This window comes from Chaetodon auriga, chromosome 11 (assembly GCF_051107435.1).
Source record: "Chaetodon auriga isolate fChaAug3 chromosome 11, fChaAug3.hap1, whole genome shotgun sequence".
Lineage (NCBI taxonomy): Eukaryota > Metazoa > Chordata > Actinopteri > Chaetodontiformes > Chaetodontidae > Chaetodon > Chaetodon auriga.
In genome coordinates this window covers 11,039,601-11,058,844 of record NC_135084.1, presented here as the reverse complement: position 1 = coordinate 11,058,844, position 19,244 = coordinate 11,039,601, and the positions used below count along the sequence as shown (strand labels likewise).

The window sequence follows — 19,244 nt, the reverse complement described above, 5'->3', positions numbered from 1 at the left end:
AATCCATTTTCCTCACTCTTGTTATCGGGCGTCTGCAGCTGCAGTGTTGGACAGGGTCACAGATCTAATCAGTAGCAGAGCGCTGCGGTCAGTGCAGTGGTATTGCAGAGGGCCAATCTAAACTGCCATCAGCTCTTAAGCCAAGTGTAAGGCCACACAAAAGTGCTGCTGGAGCAGTGTAAATAACGCTGACACTAGCAGAAAATGGATGGATGGCACTTGACATATTTGGAGTATCCAAATGTCCACGTCCGAAGATTGCACTATAGTTTGTCGAATTTTGTTTCACCGCACTCCCAGTCGCTTCACCAGCTGCCTGTTTTCTTTTATTATGACACGATGATGCGAGATGTCAGAAATGTGTGCCTCCTCATTAGCACAGCTGTGATATAATTGAACCCATCAGAGCAACACTGCCATGTGGCTGATTTGATCGTTTAAACTTGTTTATATTCTGCATTTGTTTGGAATTAAAAGAAAGTTAACGAATGGAGATCATTTATTAAAGCTTTCATCGTTTGTTGAGAATTTTCTTCACTCAGCGATAAAGCAGTTCTAGAAGCTAGGCATATGTATAATGTGTCGCTACAAGCATATAATGTGTCAGTTTGGGGTTTTAACAATGAAATGTGAGAATCCTAAAGACCTACTTATGCATTCCATGTTTTTAAGTATGTCGATTTTCAATTGTGTGCCTAGAAAGTGTCTCTCAGCGGCTCATGTCAAATGAGCAGAAAGAGCTTCAGCCCATTTGCATGCGCGCCTCTGGCTGTGCTTGACTTACATGGGTCTCATTTGTTGGACTCTTTAAGCTTGGGCTAGTTGAAATTTGGCCAGGGCTGCTATCAGGGCTGCTCTGTACCCTGGTGCTCTGGAGAGATTAGCCCGGACCAAAACCCTTAACCCCGCCTGTGTGTATATATGACAGCAGTGCATTTGACTGCCCCGCCGCCAGGGCCGTCCAGCCGGCAGCTCTGTCAGCACTGTGTTTCTGCCTCAGCTCACAGGCTAGTTGGTTTGTTCAGCCCGTCATCTGGACGCAGCCCCTGGACTTTGCCGCTGCGTAGCACACATACATCTATGAACACATGAGCGGGCTCAGGGGAGAAATTTAAAGGGAAATCATGCTCACATGCACACAAACCGCCATGAAGCTGACACTGATCGACAGACATGCCTGCTGACAGAGCAGGCGTTAGCTGTTAATTAAACTGACTGCTGCAGCAATTAGGATTACAGTCATTTGAAGATCAGTGCTGTGGGAAAAATCTACGATGAGAGTTAAATACCGGCTCCAACGTAGACGGGTCATTTTTAGTGATTGCAGCAGCGTGTTTTATTGGCATAATGTCCTTTGGGTTGATGAATCAAAACTGATGAAGGACAAAACTGATGAGACACAGAGCCTAAGTCCGTCAGGGGACTCAAGTAACCTAGTAGGTGCCTCTTGAAGGTAAAATGTTTTTACCGTTTATCTGAATTTTAGATGCATTCTCCTACTGTTGACTGGCTTGTTGCTGGAGCGCCCAGTATGGCACAGCTTCAGTGGGATGCTAAGGCTTTCACTGGTAACATAAAGATGGAGGACGATGATAGCACACGATCTTACAGCAGAGCCACAAGCTCCTTTGAAGAAAGCCCAAAAGCCGAGATTAAACCCACAGTGCAGCTTGATATACACACTTGCCATACCTCTGTGTCTGCTAGAGAGAGTGCACAGTGTCACATCATACATCTGTTGGAGAGACGTACAGTGGGATAGCGCGTTGTGTATGTGAGCGGGAGCAAGCGAGCGAAAGCTGTATTGTCAGCTCAGCAGTGAAGTCGGTGGATCCCAAGAGAGAATTGTGTTCTCTTCTGCCTGGGACACAGGGAGCATCAGAAGAGACTCAAGGCTCCGTGTCAGTCTGTTTATTGGTTAGTGTGCCTGTGCACACTCTCGGATCACTTCTTTCATCACCCAAACATGCATCTGCTTCCACTCTTCGGCTACTATATTTGGACTTGAGTGTCATGTTGGCTTTTCTGTGGGGGCGTTTTTGTCCTTGAGTCAGGACGCTGTAAAAAGTGAGTTAATATGCATAATGTGCTCTGTGCCTCTGTTCTGATCATCATAATGAGGCCCAATGTGTTTATGCCTCTCGTGTGTGTAGTTGTGTGGCAGTCTGTGTGGGCGTGAGTGCGTGCTTGCCCATTGAAATACGCACTTTGTGTTTTTTGGACTGGCATCAGGACTCTGGCTCACCTCAGGCCCCAGAGGGCTAAGTGTCATCATCCCAAACTCAGGGACCAGCACCAACCTCTTTTACTCTCAGCCGCTCTCACGTTTTCTTTCTACTCTTCCTCTATGTCCATACCTGTCCCTTTCTAGTAATCTCCCTCCCTTGCGCACATGCAAACACCCTCAACTCTTATTACACCAAGAATAAAATTTTTGCCTCTTTGTCATCTCTCTGTCTCTCAACCTTTTAGCACTGCTCCAGAAATAACTGTTAAGTCTCTCTCACCTCCTCCTCTCTCTCCCACTCCCTTCTCTCCTACTGTAAATGACGATATTGTCAATAATAAATGTTACAGTAGAAACCACTATTGCCTATATTTGCATCACTGACATTTAACAGTCCAGAATTGGGGTGAGTGGTGTGTTTTATAAGGTTATAACAGTTGTCTTTAGCAGCCATTATACAGTCTGTATCTCAGGAGGAGGGAGTCGGTGTATGGGGAAAGAATTTGAAAGAATTTGGTCATCTTATGCTATGAAGGGGGATGCCACTAAATTTCAGTCTTCAGATATGTGTTTTTTTGCCCAGTTAGCTTAAGTCTTTGTCCTTTTTGTGAGACAACAATGGACTAGCTTTCATTTGGAGTGTGCACTCAGCATACAGCTCCAATTACAATAATAACACAACTAACAGGAAAGATGGAAATCTAAATATAATATAAATGATTGCTATGACAGCCTTTTTGGCGGAGCTGCATCATTTTGTATTTTGGGGAAATCACTCTTTCCTTGACTCTTTCTAATTTTGGCAGACATTGTTCATGCGTGCAAAAGGTAATTACAGACTGCAGGGAAGGCGAGACATATTTGAATCCTTAATTTGAGTGGTGTCCCCCAATTATCTTGTTTTGAGCAAAATGTTTTTTGTGTGTGTATATGTGTGTGCGTGTGACAATATGAATCCACATGCTTGTCTTTGTTGTCCAAGGCCCTGCTAAAGACAGCAGAGGCCACACTGTTCTCTAACAGTTGTTTCTCATCCTTCTTCCTCCTCTGAATTGGACCTCTTACAGACGGAGGTAACTCCACGTGGGCTCAGCGTGGCCCAGTACCCCACCCCCCCCCCCCCACCCTCCCCACCCCTCAAGGCATGCTCTGTCCGTCTGTCCACTCTGTTTGATGGAGCGTCCTACCAGCGGGACACTGTCTTTCAAGTCTCTATCACTGACTGTGTAGTGTGCATGTGGTTAAGTCTCACTTTCATGCAATGCTGCGAATATACACATGCTAACAGGTGAAAACGTCAGTTAAGTGTGTGTCTGTGTGTGTGAAAGAGAGAGTTAAAGTCTGTTTTTAATGATTAATACATTTGAAGTGTATTACAGATGTGGCTCATCAATAGTGTGTGTTTGTGCTACAGTCTCTCGTGATGTTTTCCCTCTCTTTGTGTGTCACACTGTGAGTACAGCCTCTGGTGGATAACGTGTTTTGCACTTGAACTGACCACAGACTAATTGTTCATCACTACCACCACCCTCACCTGCCTGTACGGCTCCATGTGTATGCAGCATGTCTGTCTGCATGACTGTTATTGTGATGAGACATGTATCCATTGTCATCCTTATGCACCAGGGCTACTTTTAATGTGTGTTTGTGTGTTTGTGTGTGTGTGTGTGTGTAGGTTTCTGTGTTTGAGCACAGCAAGTCTCTGAATGAGCTTCACCCTCAGACACAAACACACACACACACACTTGCTTTCTCACACACAAAGCCACACCTGGGGCAGCTGTAAAAGCTATAGAGCTCATGCTGAATCATGTGACATGTTTTAACAGAACTTCTCCCTTTTCTTTTCGGATGAGCAGAAGATCGCCCAGGAGAGGGAGAAGTTTGCAGATGAGGACAGCATATTTTACACACTGGGAGAATGTGGTCTTATCTCCTTCTCTGACTACATCTTCCTCACCACTGTGCTGTCCAGTAAGTATGTTGTTGAAGTGTGCAGACGTCCCGTTCCTCATCCTTAACATGAACGTGAAAAAGGACATAAATGTTACAACATGATACGATTAGCCAGGCTATGAAGCTGACTGGATGATGTCCAGCTTTGTTGATAATGTACCAGGCCCGCTGGCTTGGAGATGTTGTGTTTCACAGAATCAGTTTGTTTTAGCTGCACCTGATACTGGTGGTGGACACGGGAAGTCAATTTCACATTAACGCCTCCTTTCTGAATGTGTCAAAGATCATGGTAATGAAATTGAAGCTTTGACTCCTTCCTCGAGTAAACTTTTATCCCCCAGCTTAGCTCCAACATTTATTATAATCCGTTCATATGGAGAAAGCCTCTGGGGACGTTTTCAAGGACAAGTCATTTTTAAGCAGACAGGGCAGGGTGCCTTATGGTTGGTTTCAATCCATTTAACACAGCCACCAAAATAGTTGGAAGGGGGACGTATTTTGCCTTGCAGGACTCCTGGTGATACATACTGCTTTTGTACAGTCTGAATCCTCAGACTTAAGAGAAGACAAGATTAATCTTTAATATTTCCCTTGAAGGAGTTGGACTGTTAAAGCAGCAAATGGTTATGATGTTGCACTGTTGTGAAAAATGAAAAGAATTTAACAAAGAGATTATATAATGTTGTGTCTCAATTTTTTTTGGCTCTGTAAATTATACGGCTGTACACACAGTCCCACAAAACCACAAAGAATAGAAATATGCGATGCGAAACGTACCAGAAACCTTGAATATTATGGCATAAACAGTTACATCAATTTAAAAGTGCTATCTAAGGTTTAAATATAGTAGCAACATGAAATATATGGAAGTACTTAAGGGCCATCCTTCACACGAGTGCTACGCGGCTGGCGTTTGATTCCCACCAGAGACGGGGATCTTCGTCTCTGTCTGACATGCTGCCAGACTGCAGCAGTTGGGTTTTTTTGGGGACCAGTTCGCTTGCGTTCGCCATCTGTTGTTTCTAATTCTCCCTTTTGAGGAAAAGCTGTTACATGATGCACAATTATGATTGGTTCTAACTAGTTAAATCTTTTTTGACAGGTTATATTTTTTGACAAATGACATTGTTTAAAAAAGTTCTGTCAGCAGTTCCAGCAGTCATGTAGCAATCATTGCACAGTGTTATGGCAGTTGACTCCAGAAAGAGCTTCTCAATCACCCTAAGCTACATCACTTGGGGTAAAATGAAGGCTGCTGCAGTTTATGTGTAATGTCTTAGTCAGTGTTGAACTCTTAAACTGTTGTTTGGGTCAATCCAGTGTGCCGTTGGCGTTGTTTTAATATCGTCTTGTATTGATTTCTGAATTTGACTTTTTGTGTCCAGCTCCCCAGAGGAACTTTGAGATCGCCTTCAAGATGTTTGACCTGAATGGTGATGGAGAGGTGGATCTGGAGGAGTTTGACCAGGTGAGGCTGTGATCAGCAGTCACACACAAACAGACACTAAATCAACATATTAGAGGAGACACAAGGTCAAAAGAGTTAGCCCACACTTTTTTTATACTGTGTTTATACTTAATTATCTAAAGTGCTCTGCACGCCACCTGATAGGGTTTATTACATGTTTAGTATTATTTAGATTGAAATGAAGCAACCAAGTAAATTTGTTTGTATTTTAGTTAAGTTTATCTTCCACAAACCTCATAATTTTTTTATTGTGAGTAGTTTTAAACTGTTTTAAAACGGTTTCTCTCAGACTTTTAATGGCCTCTACACCCTCATCCTGGGTGACCGTCTTCATCTTTAGGTCCAGAGCATCATTCGTTCCCAGACCAGTATGGGCATGCGACACCGCGACCGCTCCACCACAGGAAACACCCTGAAGACAGCCGGCTGCAGCTCTGCTCTCACCACCTACTTCTTTGGAGAAGACCTGAAGGGAAAACTCACCATCGGCAGCTTTCTTGAGTTTCAGAGGAAGCTGCAGCATGATGTGCTCAAACTAGAGGTAATGGAAGAGGAAAGGGAATGAGTGGACGAAGAGAGCGTTATTCATCTACTGGTTTACTGCACTACTGTGTACAATCACCATGAATTCTTTTGAATGTTACAGCTTTGCTGAAATCTGAAATATTAGTCTCCTCTGCACCCATTCAGGGACTACACAGGCAAATTGACAGCTTCTCAACTCAGAGGAGGTAAATTAGTCCCCCTGTAAACAAACAAATAAACCAAAAAAATGTTCAAGAGCCAGGGGAAATGCAAGGAGACAGTGACAGGTGAGCTTTATTCACAATACAACGGAAAACACGGGCAGGGGATGACAAATGCGCTGCGTTGATTGTCTGTCAGCACCGGTCAGTGTCACTCTCTCCAAACTGTGACAGTGAAGTATAAAAGCCATCCTCTGTCTCTTCAGAGTGCCACCAGAGCCCCTCCCCTACCTTCACAGGAACAGCAACTCATCAGTGTAGTTGAGCATATGGTTATTCTAATCTATTTAATCAGCGTGGGTAGTGCCAAACTGATACACTGAAGCCTAATGAAGTGCCGTCATCTGAAGCTCCAAGAATTGGAGCATTTGCCAGAAAGAAAGCGCTGTCTGTCAGGTCTTAATGATACCGCAATGAAGAGAGGGAAATCATAGCCGCACAGACACGGCTGACACTAACATTGGTAATCCAGTTCCCAAAGTGTCACTGTCACTGTCACATGCTGGCCCTCACTCCTCTCTTTATCTGCTGAGGTTGCAGCTCACCCTGGGCTATATGTCACTAACTGGAGCTGTTTTATTAGCAGTGCCTAACTCCTTTTCTCACTTACTTCTCTTATTCTTGTTTTTTGAACTCTTATTGTACCACTTGTCAATGAATTCCCCCAGAAAAGGTGGAATTACAGTCTGGGTTCAGAGCATAATATACAGGCTATACCATTTTCAAAACACAGGGATGCACATTTTGTAAGAAAACCAATTGGCTGTCTTTACCGAGCCTGTATATCCAAGTATAATAACAGAAACGTCAGAATAACCAAATAATCAATATTTTTAGACCAATGTAAAAAAAGATGATGTCACAGCTTAACTGAGCTTTATAGTGTAGCTGCCCAGCCCACAAATTTATTGTTTTGGTTCGCTCTCACCGTCTCTTAGTGCTGTTTTTAGTAGCTACAGACAGATGTTTTCAGCAAAAAACCCACTGTGACCTCGCTGCTCAGCACCAGATAGCAGACAAACACAGTTACCAACTCACTGGTGAACACAGTGGAGCACTAAAGAGCCCGATATTTCCCTCAGGAGTTGGTGGAGACCTAAAATAGAGCTAAAAGAGAGCAAATATTGGATTTACACTCGTCAGGTGTCCAGAAACACCAGTTCGCCATATCAAGTGAAGAGATGGAATAATGTCAGTTTTGTGTTCGCAGCTTGTTTCCCCTGCCTACAATAGCCAAAAAAATCAGTTATTGCAGGTTTAATGTGACTTCACCTCACAAAAGGAAGATCCTCTGTGGGTGCGTTGAGTGGTAAGGTCACCCCTGAAATATTCACTCCAGGCGTATTTTGGCCTAGTCATGAGCTGCCTCTCACAGGTGGAACAAATTAACATTTTGAGAGGTCGGTATGTTCAGAGAGGAAGAAGGGAGGGGAGCCGTGTGGCTGTCGGGACAGTCTCAGACATAAATCGACTGGATTGACCTGACACAGCCAAGGCCCACTGCTGTTAAGCCATGCTCCAGTGGGACATTGTAGTAAAAAAAAAACATGCAGATTTAATGTCACCAATGCCAGCTCCAAGCATGATTCAACTTGGAGCCTGACGCGAGTATTTACTGTTTCCCATCTCACCATGCCCCCCTCCTCCTATTCATTTTTTTGTCCCTCTGTATAGCACTCAATCTTCATCATGTTTCTCTCCCCCTTCCCCCCTCCAGTTCGAGAGGAATGATCCCGTGAACGGCAGAATCAGTGAGAGACAGTTTGGGGGCATGCTGCTGGCCTACAGTGGCGTCCAGTCTCGTAAACTCAAGCAGATGCAGAAGGGCCTGAAGAAGATGTTTAAGGATGCACAGGTAGATCTCTCTCTGTCTGTGTTCTCATCCCCGCTTTCCTACAGCTCTGAGATAAGTGATTGGTGCTCTGTGGTCATGTGTGATGCTTGATATGGTGATGTGAGTGTTTTAACTAATTGGCCTACATGTAAGGACGCATGACAGACGGCGTGTGCCTGAGGGAAAAGTGCTGACGGCGTGTGCCGGGACATTGAGTGTGTGAGAGACGGGATGAGAGATAATACATCACCGGGAGGAGATAGCGCATTCAGAGGCTGACCAACACTCCCCCTCTCTCTACCATCCACTATCTCTGTTTGAAGTGATCAAATACAGAGCAGCCAGTGCTCAGCTGCAGGCCGTAATTAGTCCTCTCTCTTTGATCCTTTTAATAAACGGCTTCATTGTCTCTGATTGTTTCAGGTTTTGTCCTTCTCGTTGGCTCTCGAATCAATCAACAACTTCATCAGTTTAGTTTATCTCAGTTTGTACAACTCCATTGCAAGATTTCCTACAAAAAAAAGAAGAGTTCTGACTCTCCTTCGCCTTGTTAGTCTTTCACCAACCACCACATGACTATACGCAAGTCAAATTTCTCCACTGGGACAGACCAAACAGAGGAAGAATGGAAAAATATTCATGATGCAGAGGGCTTGAAGCCAACTTCAGTATATACCTATTCCTTTCCTATTTCCAGTGAACCTTGCTTCCGTGCTGGTTCTGTCTCACTGTAATGAGCCCCATCAGTCAACTGATTGAAGTTACACCCATACATATTCTGTCCCCAGAGGTGTTGCAGCAAAATGCCTCCATTTCCTTTTTTTTCTTCTTCTTTTTTTTAAGTATGCGTCACATAATAGCTTGTTGGTGTACATTAAAGCACAGCAGATGCCAAACTGAACTATGATCAGGCAAGTTTGATGGTTAAATGCAGTGACTATCAGAGAAAAGAAGCTGAAAGCAGGACGCTGCTGTTCCTCCCAGGCACGAGGAAAAAGAAATGAGGCTGGGTGCTGCCAGAGGTTTTTTTTTTTCTTAAAGGAATTGAACTGCAGTAAGCATCTCTCTCTCATTCTCTTTCCCTCTTTTACTGTTTACCCTCTCTTTCCCATCCCGCTCTCTGTCTCTCAGCGTTGGCATAACCTGTAATGTAAATGCGAAAAGTGTTATTTACAGCCTAAGACCAGCTGCTCACTTTTCTTTGCAAATGAGCTCATCAGCAGGGAGGCAGCTGTGTGTCTCTGCGTTTGTTGATATGTGTACATGTGCATGTGCGTCTTAGGCCGTCTGTTCTCCTTCCCGTGCACCCATGTGTGTCGACTGCTTCTGCCCACTTTGTGTCACACTGCTGAGCTGCTCCCAAAGTGTCATTGTGTAGTCGCAGCTCTTGTCATGACAATATGTGGTCGATTTTTCACAGGATTGCGGCGCTCCAATGGCTCAGGTGAAACTACAGGAATGATTTGTTCCTGATTTGTCACTGGCTTTCTCACCCACTCCTTGTGTGTGTGTGTGTGTGTGTGTGTGTGTGTGTGTATTTTCCTGTGTTGTGCAGGGCATCACATTTGAGGAGGTGGAGAATTTCTTCACTTTCCTGAAGAATGTGAATGATGTTGACACGGCCCTGAGCTTCTACCACATGGCTGGAGCCTCCATAGACAAAGGTACACCCACATTTGCCCTTTTCTTCTCACATTCTCTCTTTCCTCCTAATTACTCCCCTTAAGACTTAACTCTTACACTTTTGTCCTCTCGGAGCTGTGAACACTCAGCCAGCCTTCTCATTCCCGCAATGCCAGGCATTGCTCCCTTTGTCCATCCGTCCATTTATCTGCCGTCTCTTCTTGCATGCTTAAAATCCAAGAACCAGCCATACATCTGTACATGTATTTCAGTGACTGTAGAGTTTCACCAACACAAGCAAAGTACCCGAACTCAAGATGTTAAAATTGTAATTGAAAGATTTTCTTTACAATAAAAGCCACCTGTTGTTTAGCCAGTTGAAGGCTTTAATGTGAAGCAGCTGCAGTTGGACGCTCCGTTTGCCTCAGCAGTAACTGAATAAAACGTGTTCAGAGAGAGAACGCTGAACTGAATGTAAATGCAGTGAATGGCCTCTGTGGAAAAAAATGCAGCTCATAATGAGTGTCATAAATTGGGTTCATGAAATGTTAAGGATTATGATATCAGACAGATAGTGAGAGTGTGGTTGACCCTGCATTCTCACCCCTGAAGAACAGGTATTCAACAAGACAAATTACTGAGAGTCCAATCAGTCATTAAATTAGTATGATGTCATTTATCTTCGTCAACATTCCCCTTTTTTTTTTTTACCGGATTCATCTGCCTGTCTGACCCTAACAATGAAAGTCAATTGAATGTGAGAGCAGCACAGGCAGTGAGGACCTGTAGCTTTTATAGTATGCAATTGCTTGATGAGTCAATGTTTTCTTTATTTATGGCAGGGATTCAGCCCTTCAGTAGGCCTCCATATGTTATCTGTCAGCACATCCATTAGTTCTGACTCACTGATGAAACAGCAGCTGCTTCAAGGGAGCGTAAGGTCGACCCTTAGGTGCTTGTTTCCAGCAAATGGTTTCAGCTGCATGTCTACACCAACTGCCTAACAAGCCTGTGTGTGTGTGCTGTGGAGGGGTTTGAGACATCGGGCTGCTGTGTGTTCGTAGAGAGCTGCCAGGCAAACGTCCACAAATAATGTGTGTTGTCACAGTGAACCCGTCTCCCTACTCTTCAAACCTAAAGGAGCTCTCATATTTCTTTCTTGTCTTTTCCATCTTGGTTTCTCTTTATCGTCTCTCTCATCTCACTCTCAAGTTTGATGTTTTCGTACCCTTTTAGTACAATGTCTCATATGTGCGTGTGCTATCTGGAACCGCACAGTCTTTCTTAAAGGTAGGCAAGAGGTCCGTTAATGAGATTCTTGGTGGAGTGATTCAGCTGTTTTGTTTTGTTTTGCCATTTGCAGTAAGTTTTGGTCAGACACTGTTCTTTCCATCCCGGCCCTCTCCTCTGTCTCATACTCGTCTGTTTCGCTTTGCTCCTCCACTTGTTTGCCCTTTGAAGTCTGATAATCAGTCAGTCTTGTTGTTCATTTTTCTTTTTTGTCCTCTCCTCAGTCCCTGTCACCCTTTCTCTTAGTCTCTACACCTCCATCCCCTCCTGCCCTCCAATTTTTTTCTCATACCTCTCAGCCAGTCTCATTGTCAGCTGGATGTCCTCGGCCTCAGCCCCTCAGCCCCTCAGCCCCTCAGCCCCTCAGTCCCTTCTTTCTCTGTCTTGTGTCTATCAGATAAGAGTCTCCCCGGTGAATGGGAGCCCTGCCTGCTATTGATCGCGAGCAGTTTGGCTCGCACACAATGTCCTCCACATGGGCCATTTATGAGCTGGCTTGTGTGATTCGCACCTCTATTACTCTCTCCCACACATGGTGAATCTCTCTATCTGCGCTTCCCTCCCTCTGTCTCTCAGCTACCATGAAGCAGGTGGCCCGCACCGTGGCCAAAGTGGAGCTGTCGGATCACGTGTGCGACGTGGTGTTCGCTCTGTTCGACTGTGACGGTAAGTACCTGGCTGACTCGTCATCGCTCTTCTCTGGAAGTCATCAATAAACACAAGCCTTCTCCTGCTCTTACTTACTCTTCCTCTATTATTTCATCATCTTTCCCCCTGTCCATCGCCCCTCTCTCCCCCCCTCCTCTCCCTCCCTCTGTCTGTCTTCCTCAGGGAACGGCGAGCTGAGTAATAAAGAGTTCATTGCCATTATGAAGCAGCGGCTGATGCGTGGGCTGGAGAAACCCAAGGACATGGGCTTCACTCGGCTGGTGCGCGCCATGTGGAAGTGTGCCCAGGATACTGCATGGGACTTTGCCACACCGAAGACACAATAGAGAGTGGGAGAGAAAAGACGGCATGTGAATAAAGCAACAACACCAGGCGCATCAGCGACACTCTCCTTCAACAGATGTCGAGAATTTAAATAGACAATTAATGAAACAGAGTCATTAGGACTGCAGTGCTGAGGGGCATCATCAATCGTTAACGCATGTCGCCGCAGTTCAAACTACCAATATAGTGACTGAAGCATGCTGACGCAGCGCCGTGTGTCCTGAAAGGCTTCGCTAGCTTGCCTGTGCAAGACATCATGGGTATTTGTGTATCTTCAAATATGCAAAGTTTGTATGTTTATTTTTGCCATATTCAACAGAGGAATGCAGTGCCAGCAGGTGAGTGTGTGACCCGCGGTCAAGCGCTAAAAACAACTCTTTTGTATTCATATTAAACACGTTGTACTCTAAAAGGCAAGACAAGACGTGGAATAGGTTTTCTTTGACCTCCAGCTGTATAAATGTCGCAGTATGTCTGTTCTATACCGACAACAGACTCTTAGTTATTTCTTTGGTCGGGCAGAGAGCAGAAGTCTGTAATCTTGTTAGCATCTCTTCATTCAGTCTGCTAGCGAGCTGCGTCTTCACTCCCAAAATTCTGTTTCCAGAAAAGACCAATGATGCTTGTCTTGCTCTGCGATTACTGTTCAAAGTGTGTATCCTAATTATTGCTCGCTGAAACACTTTATATATGTTAAAAGAAATGCTCTATTAAAGATGTTTTGAATAATGTAAAGCTGATGGAGCTCTGTGACCGACTGTGTTCTGTTTGACTTGTAAATGGGATTGTTGACCCGTCGTGCTTTCATTTTTGCTCCTTGGCACAGCGGGGCACTAGCGAGACAAATCAAGGGCCACCAAAGAAGTCATTTGTCATGTGTAATGGAATGGGGCATAACATTTTTTGGCAAAAGTGCACAGCTGATTGTATGCAGGGTCTCTGAGTGCGTGCCAGAGGGAGAAAAAGATGGTAATGTGTGTGTGCAAGAGCAGTCAGCAGTTTTGTCTAATTGAAATGGACAGGATGGCCGGTGCTCGGCCTCTGCTGCCCCTTCGTACACATTCGTTGGCTTGCTCTCGTGCACACACTGTGACTGACAGACCGAAGTGGGACTCTGGAGTGATTGCTAGGCAGGAGATTAGGTTTCAGGGCCTCTCATCAGTATTCCTCAGCTGTGTTCCTTCCAGACCTTAAGTCGGGCATCACATGCAACCTAAAATAATTTAAAAATGTGAAAACCATCCATCTCCAAAACAATGAGAGGAAAAACAAGCTTGTTTCATGCATTTTTTTGCATTTTTCTACACTAATCAAATGTGGTTTTAAATGGTTTGTTAAGCTTAAGCTGTTAGTTTTTTAGAAAAATCCAAAATCACCAGAATTGAAGATTAGGCAGCTAATAGTCATATTCATGTTCAATTAGTCTGTTTATTATTGTAGATTTTCGGAGGAATTATTCACTGTATACAGTGTCATAATACATTGTAATTGTGAAAAATGCATTCAAGTTGCTTTTGTTATCTAACCAACAGTCCAAAAACCAAAGAACAGCAATGTACAGTGATTTAAAACACAGAAAAGCATCAAATAAGACCAGTGAAGGCTTGAAATGTTTGCCTGATCCATGACTTTAACGATTACTTTGTGATAAGAAATGCTCATTTTCTCGTAGATTCCAGTCTGCCGCCATGCAGCATAACCTCTCCACAACCGTCCTATCTGCACTGATAACTTGCCCAGTAACAGCTCTGCAGTGGCTCTCGGCTCCCTGCTTGGTGAGCACTGAAGCAATGCTCACCTGTTAGCAGACATGGAGGGGGGCCCTTAGTGGCAGACTCGGGCTGTTTGGAGGGGGGGGGGGGGGGGCTGAAAGAAAACTAAAGGGGCACTAGCTGCATGCGATGGTCATGTGTGTGGAAGCTGCTCCAAACCCTGGTAAAGATTACATTTGTTTAATTTTGTGACTCAGATTTAAATATGGCTGCCACCAAGGGAGTTATCGAACCGTTTTGGGAGGCCAGCTTTTTTTGTGGCATGCGGGGCAGCCTGTGAGCCTCATGAGTTTTCATAAGTAGATTCTGACTGAATGAGTTTGGCATTAACATGCAGTCAAAAATGTTACAGTCAACTGTATTGTGTACACTTCAGCTTTATCGGTGCTGACTGTGTGCTTATGGGCTTAATAACTTGATAGCACTGTCAGTGTGTACTTTCACACCGTACTGGCAACATGTGTTGAAAGTGAGACATGAAAGAAACGCATATTTGCCACTTGACTATTTTCTTTTTTCACTCCAAATACGTTGTACTATACTTTTGCTTGTGTATAATTCAACACGTTGCATCAACATTTAAAGCTGTGGTAGGCGGTTTACTTTTGACATCATTGGGCAACAATTCCACAATAATCTTTCAGCATATTGTAATTCAAGAGGACTGAGAGAAAACTGGATTTCTGCACCTCCTCTTGGTTCTGGTTTTCAGGCTTTAGAAAAAGTAGCAGTCACTTCAGAGAGAGGGAGTTCCTGTTGGCTGTTCTACACACGCAGATGGCTGCACACAGACCTTCAGATAGTGAAAGCCTAGTGTCACATAGCAAGACCTATCCTATCCCCACACCTCGTTTTAGCCCTGGGGAAAGTGAAAGCTTCAGTTAATGGCGGAAAATCCTGCAGCTTGTGATGAATTTCAAACACCTCCTTCGCCTACAATGGTGTATAGTACAACCCGTGTTTCGGGCTCATTATGGGGGCTGTGTAATAGCCTCTCATACTGCTGTTAGACGCCGTTGCAGCTGCCTCTGTAGCCTGGGCTCTCTGCCCCGGGGCCACGAAGCACCGCAGGGCTCTGAGAAGACCAGTTGCAGCTTGAGGGAAGGGGTCTTTGCAGGACTCACGCCATGGAGAGCGGGCCCCATGAGGCGCGAGGTCTTGCAGGGCAGCTGACTCCTGCTGCTGTTTAAACTTATGGGTTTGGTGGAAGTGTTTCAGTTGTGGCCTACTGCAGCTTTCATGGAGTATTATTACATTTAAGTATTAAGACTTCAATATGGGACATGATGACTTTTCCAGAGAGTCATAAACAGTTCATACGTGATAAGGAGAGGCGGTCTAACAGATGTCTTTGTTTCGACCTTCAGATGGACCTGCGCTACACGTGAACAGCTGTCCTCATCCTCCGTAGGATCTCAGCACCAACCTCCAGCAGCAGCTCCTCACCCCTCTGACACTGACTCCTTCACTTGCTGTCACAGCTTTTCCCCTGCCTTCTCTAATTCTTCCTCCCTTCACACCTTCTCCTGTAGTCCTTCTTCTGACGCCTCCTCTCACTCTTCTTCTAGTTCCTCCTCTTGCTCTTCCTCAACATCTTCCCCCCTGAGCTTTCCCCCTCGCTCTCATATTCCAGGGTCAGAGGAGGAATACTTGATACGTGTGCCGCCAGATGATCTGACCAAGGTCACTCTGAGAAAGCTGCAAAGGGTAGTTTCCTCCATCCAACCTCAGGCCCCCAGTGAGCCTTTGACAGCGTGCCCTCCTAAAACACCTCAGGCACCCAGTGGGCCTCGGCCTTCATGGAGTAGCCCTGAGCCGGCATGGGTGAAGAACATGAGGCTTTTGAAGAAAAGACTAAATCAGTTTTGCAGCAGGTGGCGCAAGAGAGCTGCAGAAAGCACTCTGTTCTTGAACTTCAATTTGAATTCAGTTTTTGCTCCTCGAATTGAATTTCTTTGAACTTATTGAATTGAATGTATTTGAATAGCTTTGAATTTCATTGATTTTTACTAAAATGATTTACATTGATTTGAATTGATTAGAACTTCACTGAACTGAATATTTCATGCCTGATTGGACTAAAGGACCATGTTCTGATGAAAATTGTGTCCTTGCTGCTGCACCATGACTCAGGCAGGGTGTATACACACCGTGAGTATGATCTGCAACATGTTACACCCTCCCAAAAAGACACTTCAGGAGAAAGTGATATTAAATAGATGTGCCTTAAGATTTCGTTTAAAGGTGTCTAAATAGATTTAGAGCCATCAGACCTTCAGGAGGCTGTTTGGGCCATAATCGACAAAGGCTGCCCCTCTGCGCCTTTTAATTTTGCCCTCAGGAACAATCAAGAGGTTTGAGTCTGAGGATCTAACAGGCCATGTTAAGACATATACTGTCTTAAGATGGGACAAAGCCATTCAGTGATTTAAAAATCAATAAAATTAGTTTTTAAATGAATTCTGTGACAGACAGCTAACCAATGTTAAGATTTTAAGACTGGAGTAATGTGGGCTCCCACGCGGCGCTTAGCAGCATTGTCTAAACCAGCGGACTCCAACCTTTTTTTGCGCCACGGACCGGTTTCACGTATTTGCCGGACCTGCATAGAAACGAATAAAAACAAATTATTGAAAATACAACTCATCATCACCCTGAATTTCGTTGTTGTAATTTGTGTGAGCCCTGCGCTTGTTTCTCTTCAGTAAGAAGGCTCATTTGCGAGCCCGTCGCCAAACATTACGCAGAGCGAGCTTGGTGCGTGAGAATCACCTGAATAAACCCGTATTTTAGGTAGGACTGCTGATATTGTCTCTTAAATGCAGCTTTCTTTTTCTTGGAAGTCGTAGGCTCTTCTTCTTCTTCTGTCTCATCATTTGGCCTTAGCCTACTTTTTTTTTACTACTCGTGACCGAGACGAGCGGTTTGACGTGTGCAGAGGCACAGGCAGATGCACCTGATGTTTTATTCTTCATCTTTACTAAGTATCATTGTGTAATATCCAAAGTAGACATTATAGATTTCCAAATCCATTCCATTAAGAAAAATCTTGCATATGAGAAGAAGAATGAAGGCGTTACTTTGACCTCCGCGGCGGCAGTAAGCACAGTGTAGTCTGGGTTTTTAAGACAATCCTCTGTGAGCTGCTGGGCCTTGGAGCCAGTGAGCAGGGTGAAATGTCTGCTGAGGTGAGCTTTCTGTTTCCAAAAATGCATCAAAGCAATGGAGAAAAAGTGTAAGACAGCAGACCCAGATGCTGTTAATCTGTGGACACTGGAGAACCACATAAGATTAAGGTCAGTGCCCACAGCCTGACATCCTCAAAGCTCTACGCACTCATGCATTTTTATCTTATTTTACATGATCTAGGACAGCGCTTGGAGTAAGTGTAGAGTTTGTCTGTGGTGGATCAGCCCTGGGCAGGGCCACGTGCATGTTTCTTGAACAAATTCTGTACGGCAATGTTAAACATTTGCGCATCTAGTTTGCTAACTCTGTAAACAAGTCATGAGAGTCAATATCTAATTTTAAAACCTTAATTAATTCAATTACTTAATTAGTTTAGGTAAAATCATGCTCACATGCTGGATATTCCTAGTTAAGACTGAACTTAATGGGAACTTTAAGGCGGAAGGCGGGGATTGTTAAATTGTAGAAAGGCTGCATATAAAGCCACACTCATAAAGAGCCGTTCATATAAAGACTGAGACCAAACATTACAGCAGACAGGTTGTGTTTGGAGTGACTGCAGACTTCTAAGTCAACAGCTTTTTATGTGCAGGCACAGAAATGTGCACGCCGTTTCCTCAGTGTGGACACATACATGCATGGACAGTGCATATGCTGCTCGTTAAGTGTACATATGAATGAAGCATTTTCTGCACAGTGAAGTGTGTGGATGCTTCATTAGGCCATGTGTCATGTGCCATCTGTCATGTAAAAATAATAAACCTTATTATCTGTGGCCAGGCATGGACCTGGAGGGGATCATACATTTGGTCATGTGTGTGCATGTGTGTGTGTGTGTGTGTGTGTGTGTGTGTGTGTGTGTGTGTGTGTGTGTGTGTGTGTGTGTGACCATGTGTGTATCCGTCCACAGCTAATCTGTCATACGACTGGACCCATCAGTCATCTAAAATAATTTTCACATTTGCCTCTGCTGTGCTGTAAAATGATTTGAGACATCCACTGAACATCCCCAAGGCAAAGCTGGTTGGGCTGGCAGGCTTAGTGGGAAGCAAAGCTGAGACATCATTGATGTCAAACTGAAACAGAATTTTGAGATCTGACCCATATCTCAGCCTCTGCTTCACTTTCTGTTTTCAATTTGTCTTGTCACATCTCCCAATGTCATGGAAGTGCAAGCTAAATTGGCTGAGTATCCTTTTTAAACGAGTGGCCTTTTGCCATCAGTGCTCTACCTGCAGCTCCTGACAGGCCTCTGCCTTCTTTACTGTGGAACAGAACATCTGTCTCAATGGGCGCCGTGCAAGTAAATGTCACTTACTGTGCAATGAGTTTTTCTATTACGACTGAGGGTCAGTCCTGGAGCAAAGGTACCTGACTGCCATCTAGTGGTTTGAATGAAAATCTTGCTTGGGTCGTTGTCAAAAGCAACTTTCAACCCGATTCCAAAAAAGTTGGGACACTGTAAACATACATAAAACTAAATGTGATCATTTGCTAATCCTTTTTGTCATATACTCAATTAAAAACAGTGCAAAGACAATATATTTAATGTTTTATCTCATCAGCTTCATTGATTTTTGTAAATATCTGCTTATTCTGAATTTGATGCAGTTTGGACAGGAGCAACTCAAGACTGGGAAAGTTGTGGAATCCTCCAAAACAGGTAACAGGTGATAGTATCATGATTGGGTATGAAAGGGGCATCCTGGAAAGGCTCGGTCGTTCAGAAGCGAGGATGGAGAGAGGTTCACCACTTTGTGAACGCATGATTGGACAAAGGATGTTACTGCATGGGCTCAGGAAGACTTTGTAAGACTGCTGACAGTAAACAGTTCATTTGCAAATGACTGAATTCTGTTTTTATTTTACACAGCATCCCAACTTTTATTGAATTGCGGTTCTATTAACAGTCTGTCTTGTACTTAAGATACATAATGGATTGGACCTTTCCTGCACTATTACTTTATGACAGTAGGCATGTTTGTGACAACAGATGGACAAAACAGCTTGGAATTTGTGGAAGCCTACTAAAAACACTGACTCCCTCCCCATTTCTGTGAAACACTACCATCAACTGAGTGAACACAGCTCAGCTGGAAACTGCCCCTGCTACAAATTAGACGTGTAAATTTGGCAAGAATAGTGC

The 19,244-nt window shown here is 44.2% G+C and overlaps 1 protein-coding gene across 5 annotated transcripts in view; it reads left to right on the top strand.

The window, feature by feature from the left end:
- The window catches only part of micu1 (mitochondrial calcium uptake 1), a 31,349-nt gene extending 18,473 nt beyond the window's left edge, over positions 1–12,876 (top strand). Inside the window, exons 1-8 of one of the 5 annotated variants that reach the window (XM_076742362.1) lie at positions 612–3,300; positions 4,087–4,201; positions 5,569–5,651; positions 5,992–6,192; positions 8,115–8,252; positions 9,787–9,895; positions 11,721–11,810; positions 11,976–12,872. In XM_076742362.1, coding sequence (XP_076598477.1) covers positions 5,601–5,651; positions 5,992–6,192; positions 8,115–8,252; positions 9,787–9,895; positions 11,721–11,810; positions 11,976–12,139 — 753 coding nt within the window. In that variant the 5' untranslated portion in view covers positions 612–3,300; positions 4,087–4,201; positions 5,569–5,600 and the 3' untranslated portion in view covers positions 12,140–12,872. Of the gene's footprint in view, positions 1–611; positions 3,301–4,056; positions 4,202–5,568; positions 5,652–5,991; positions 6,193–8,114; positions 8,253–9,786; positions 9,896–11,720; positions 11,811–11,975 lie in introns of those variants that run through there. The other 4 variants (XM_076742363.1, XM_076742359.1, XM_076742361.1 and 1 more) reach the window with 4 other exon arrangements.
- The last annotated feature ends 6,368 nt before the right edge of the window (positions 12,877–19,244 follow it).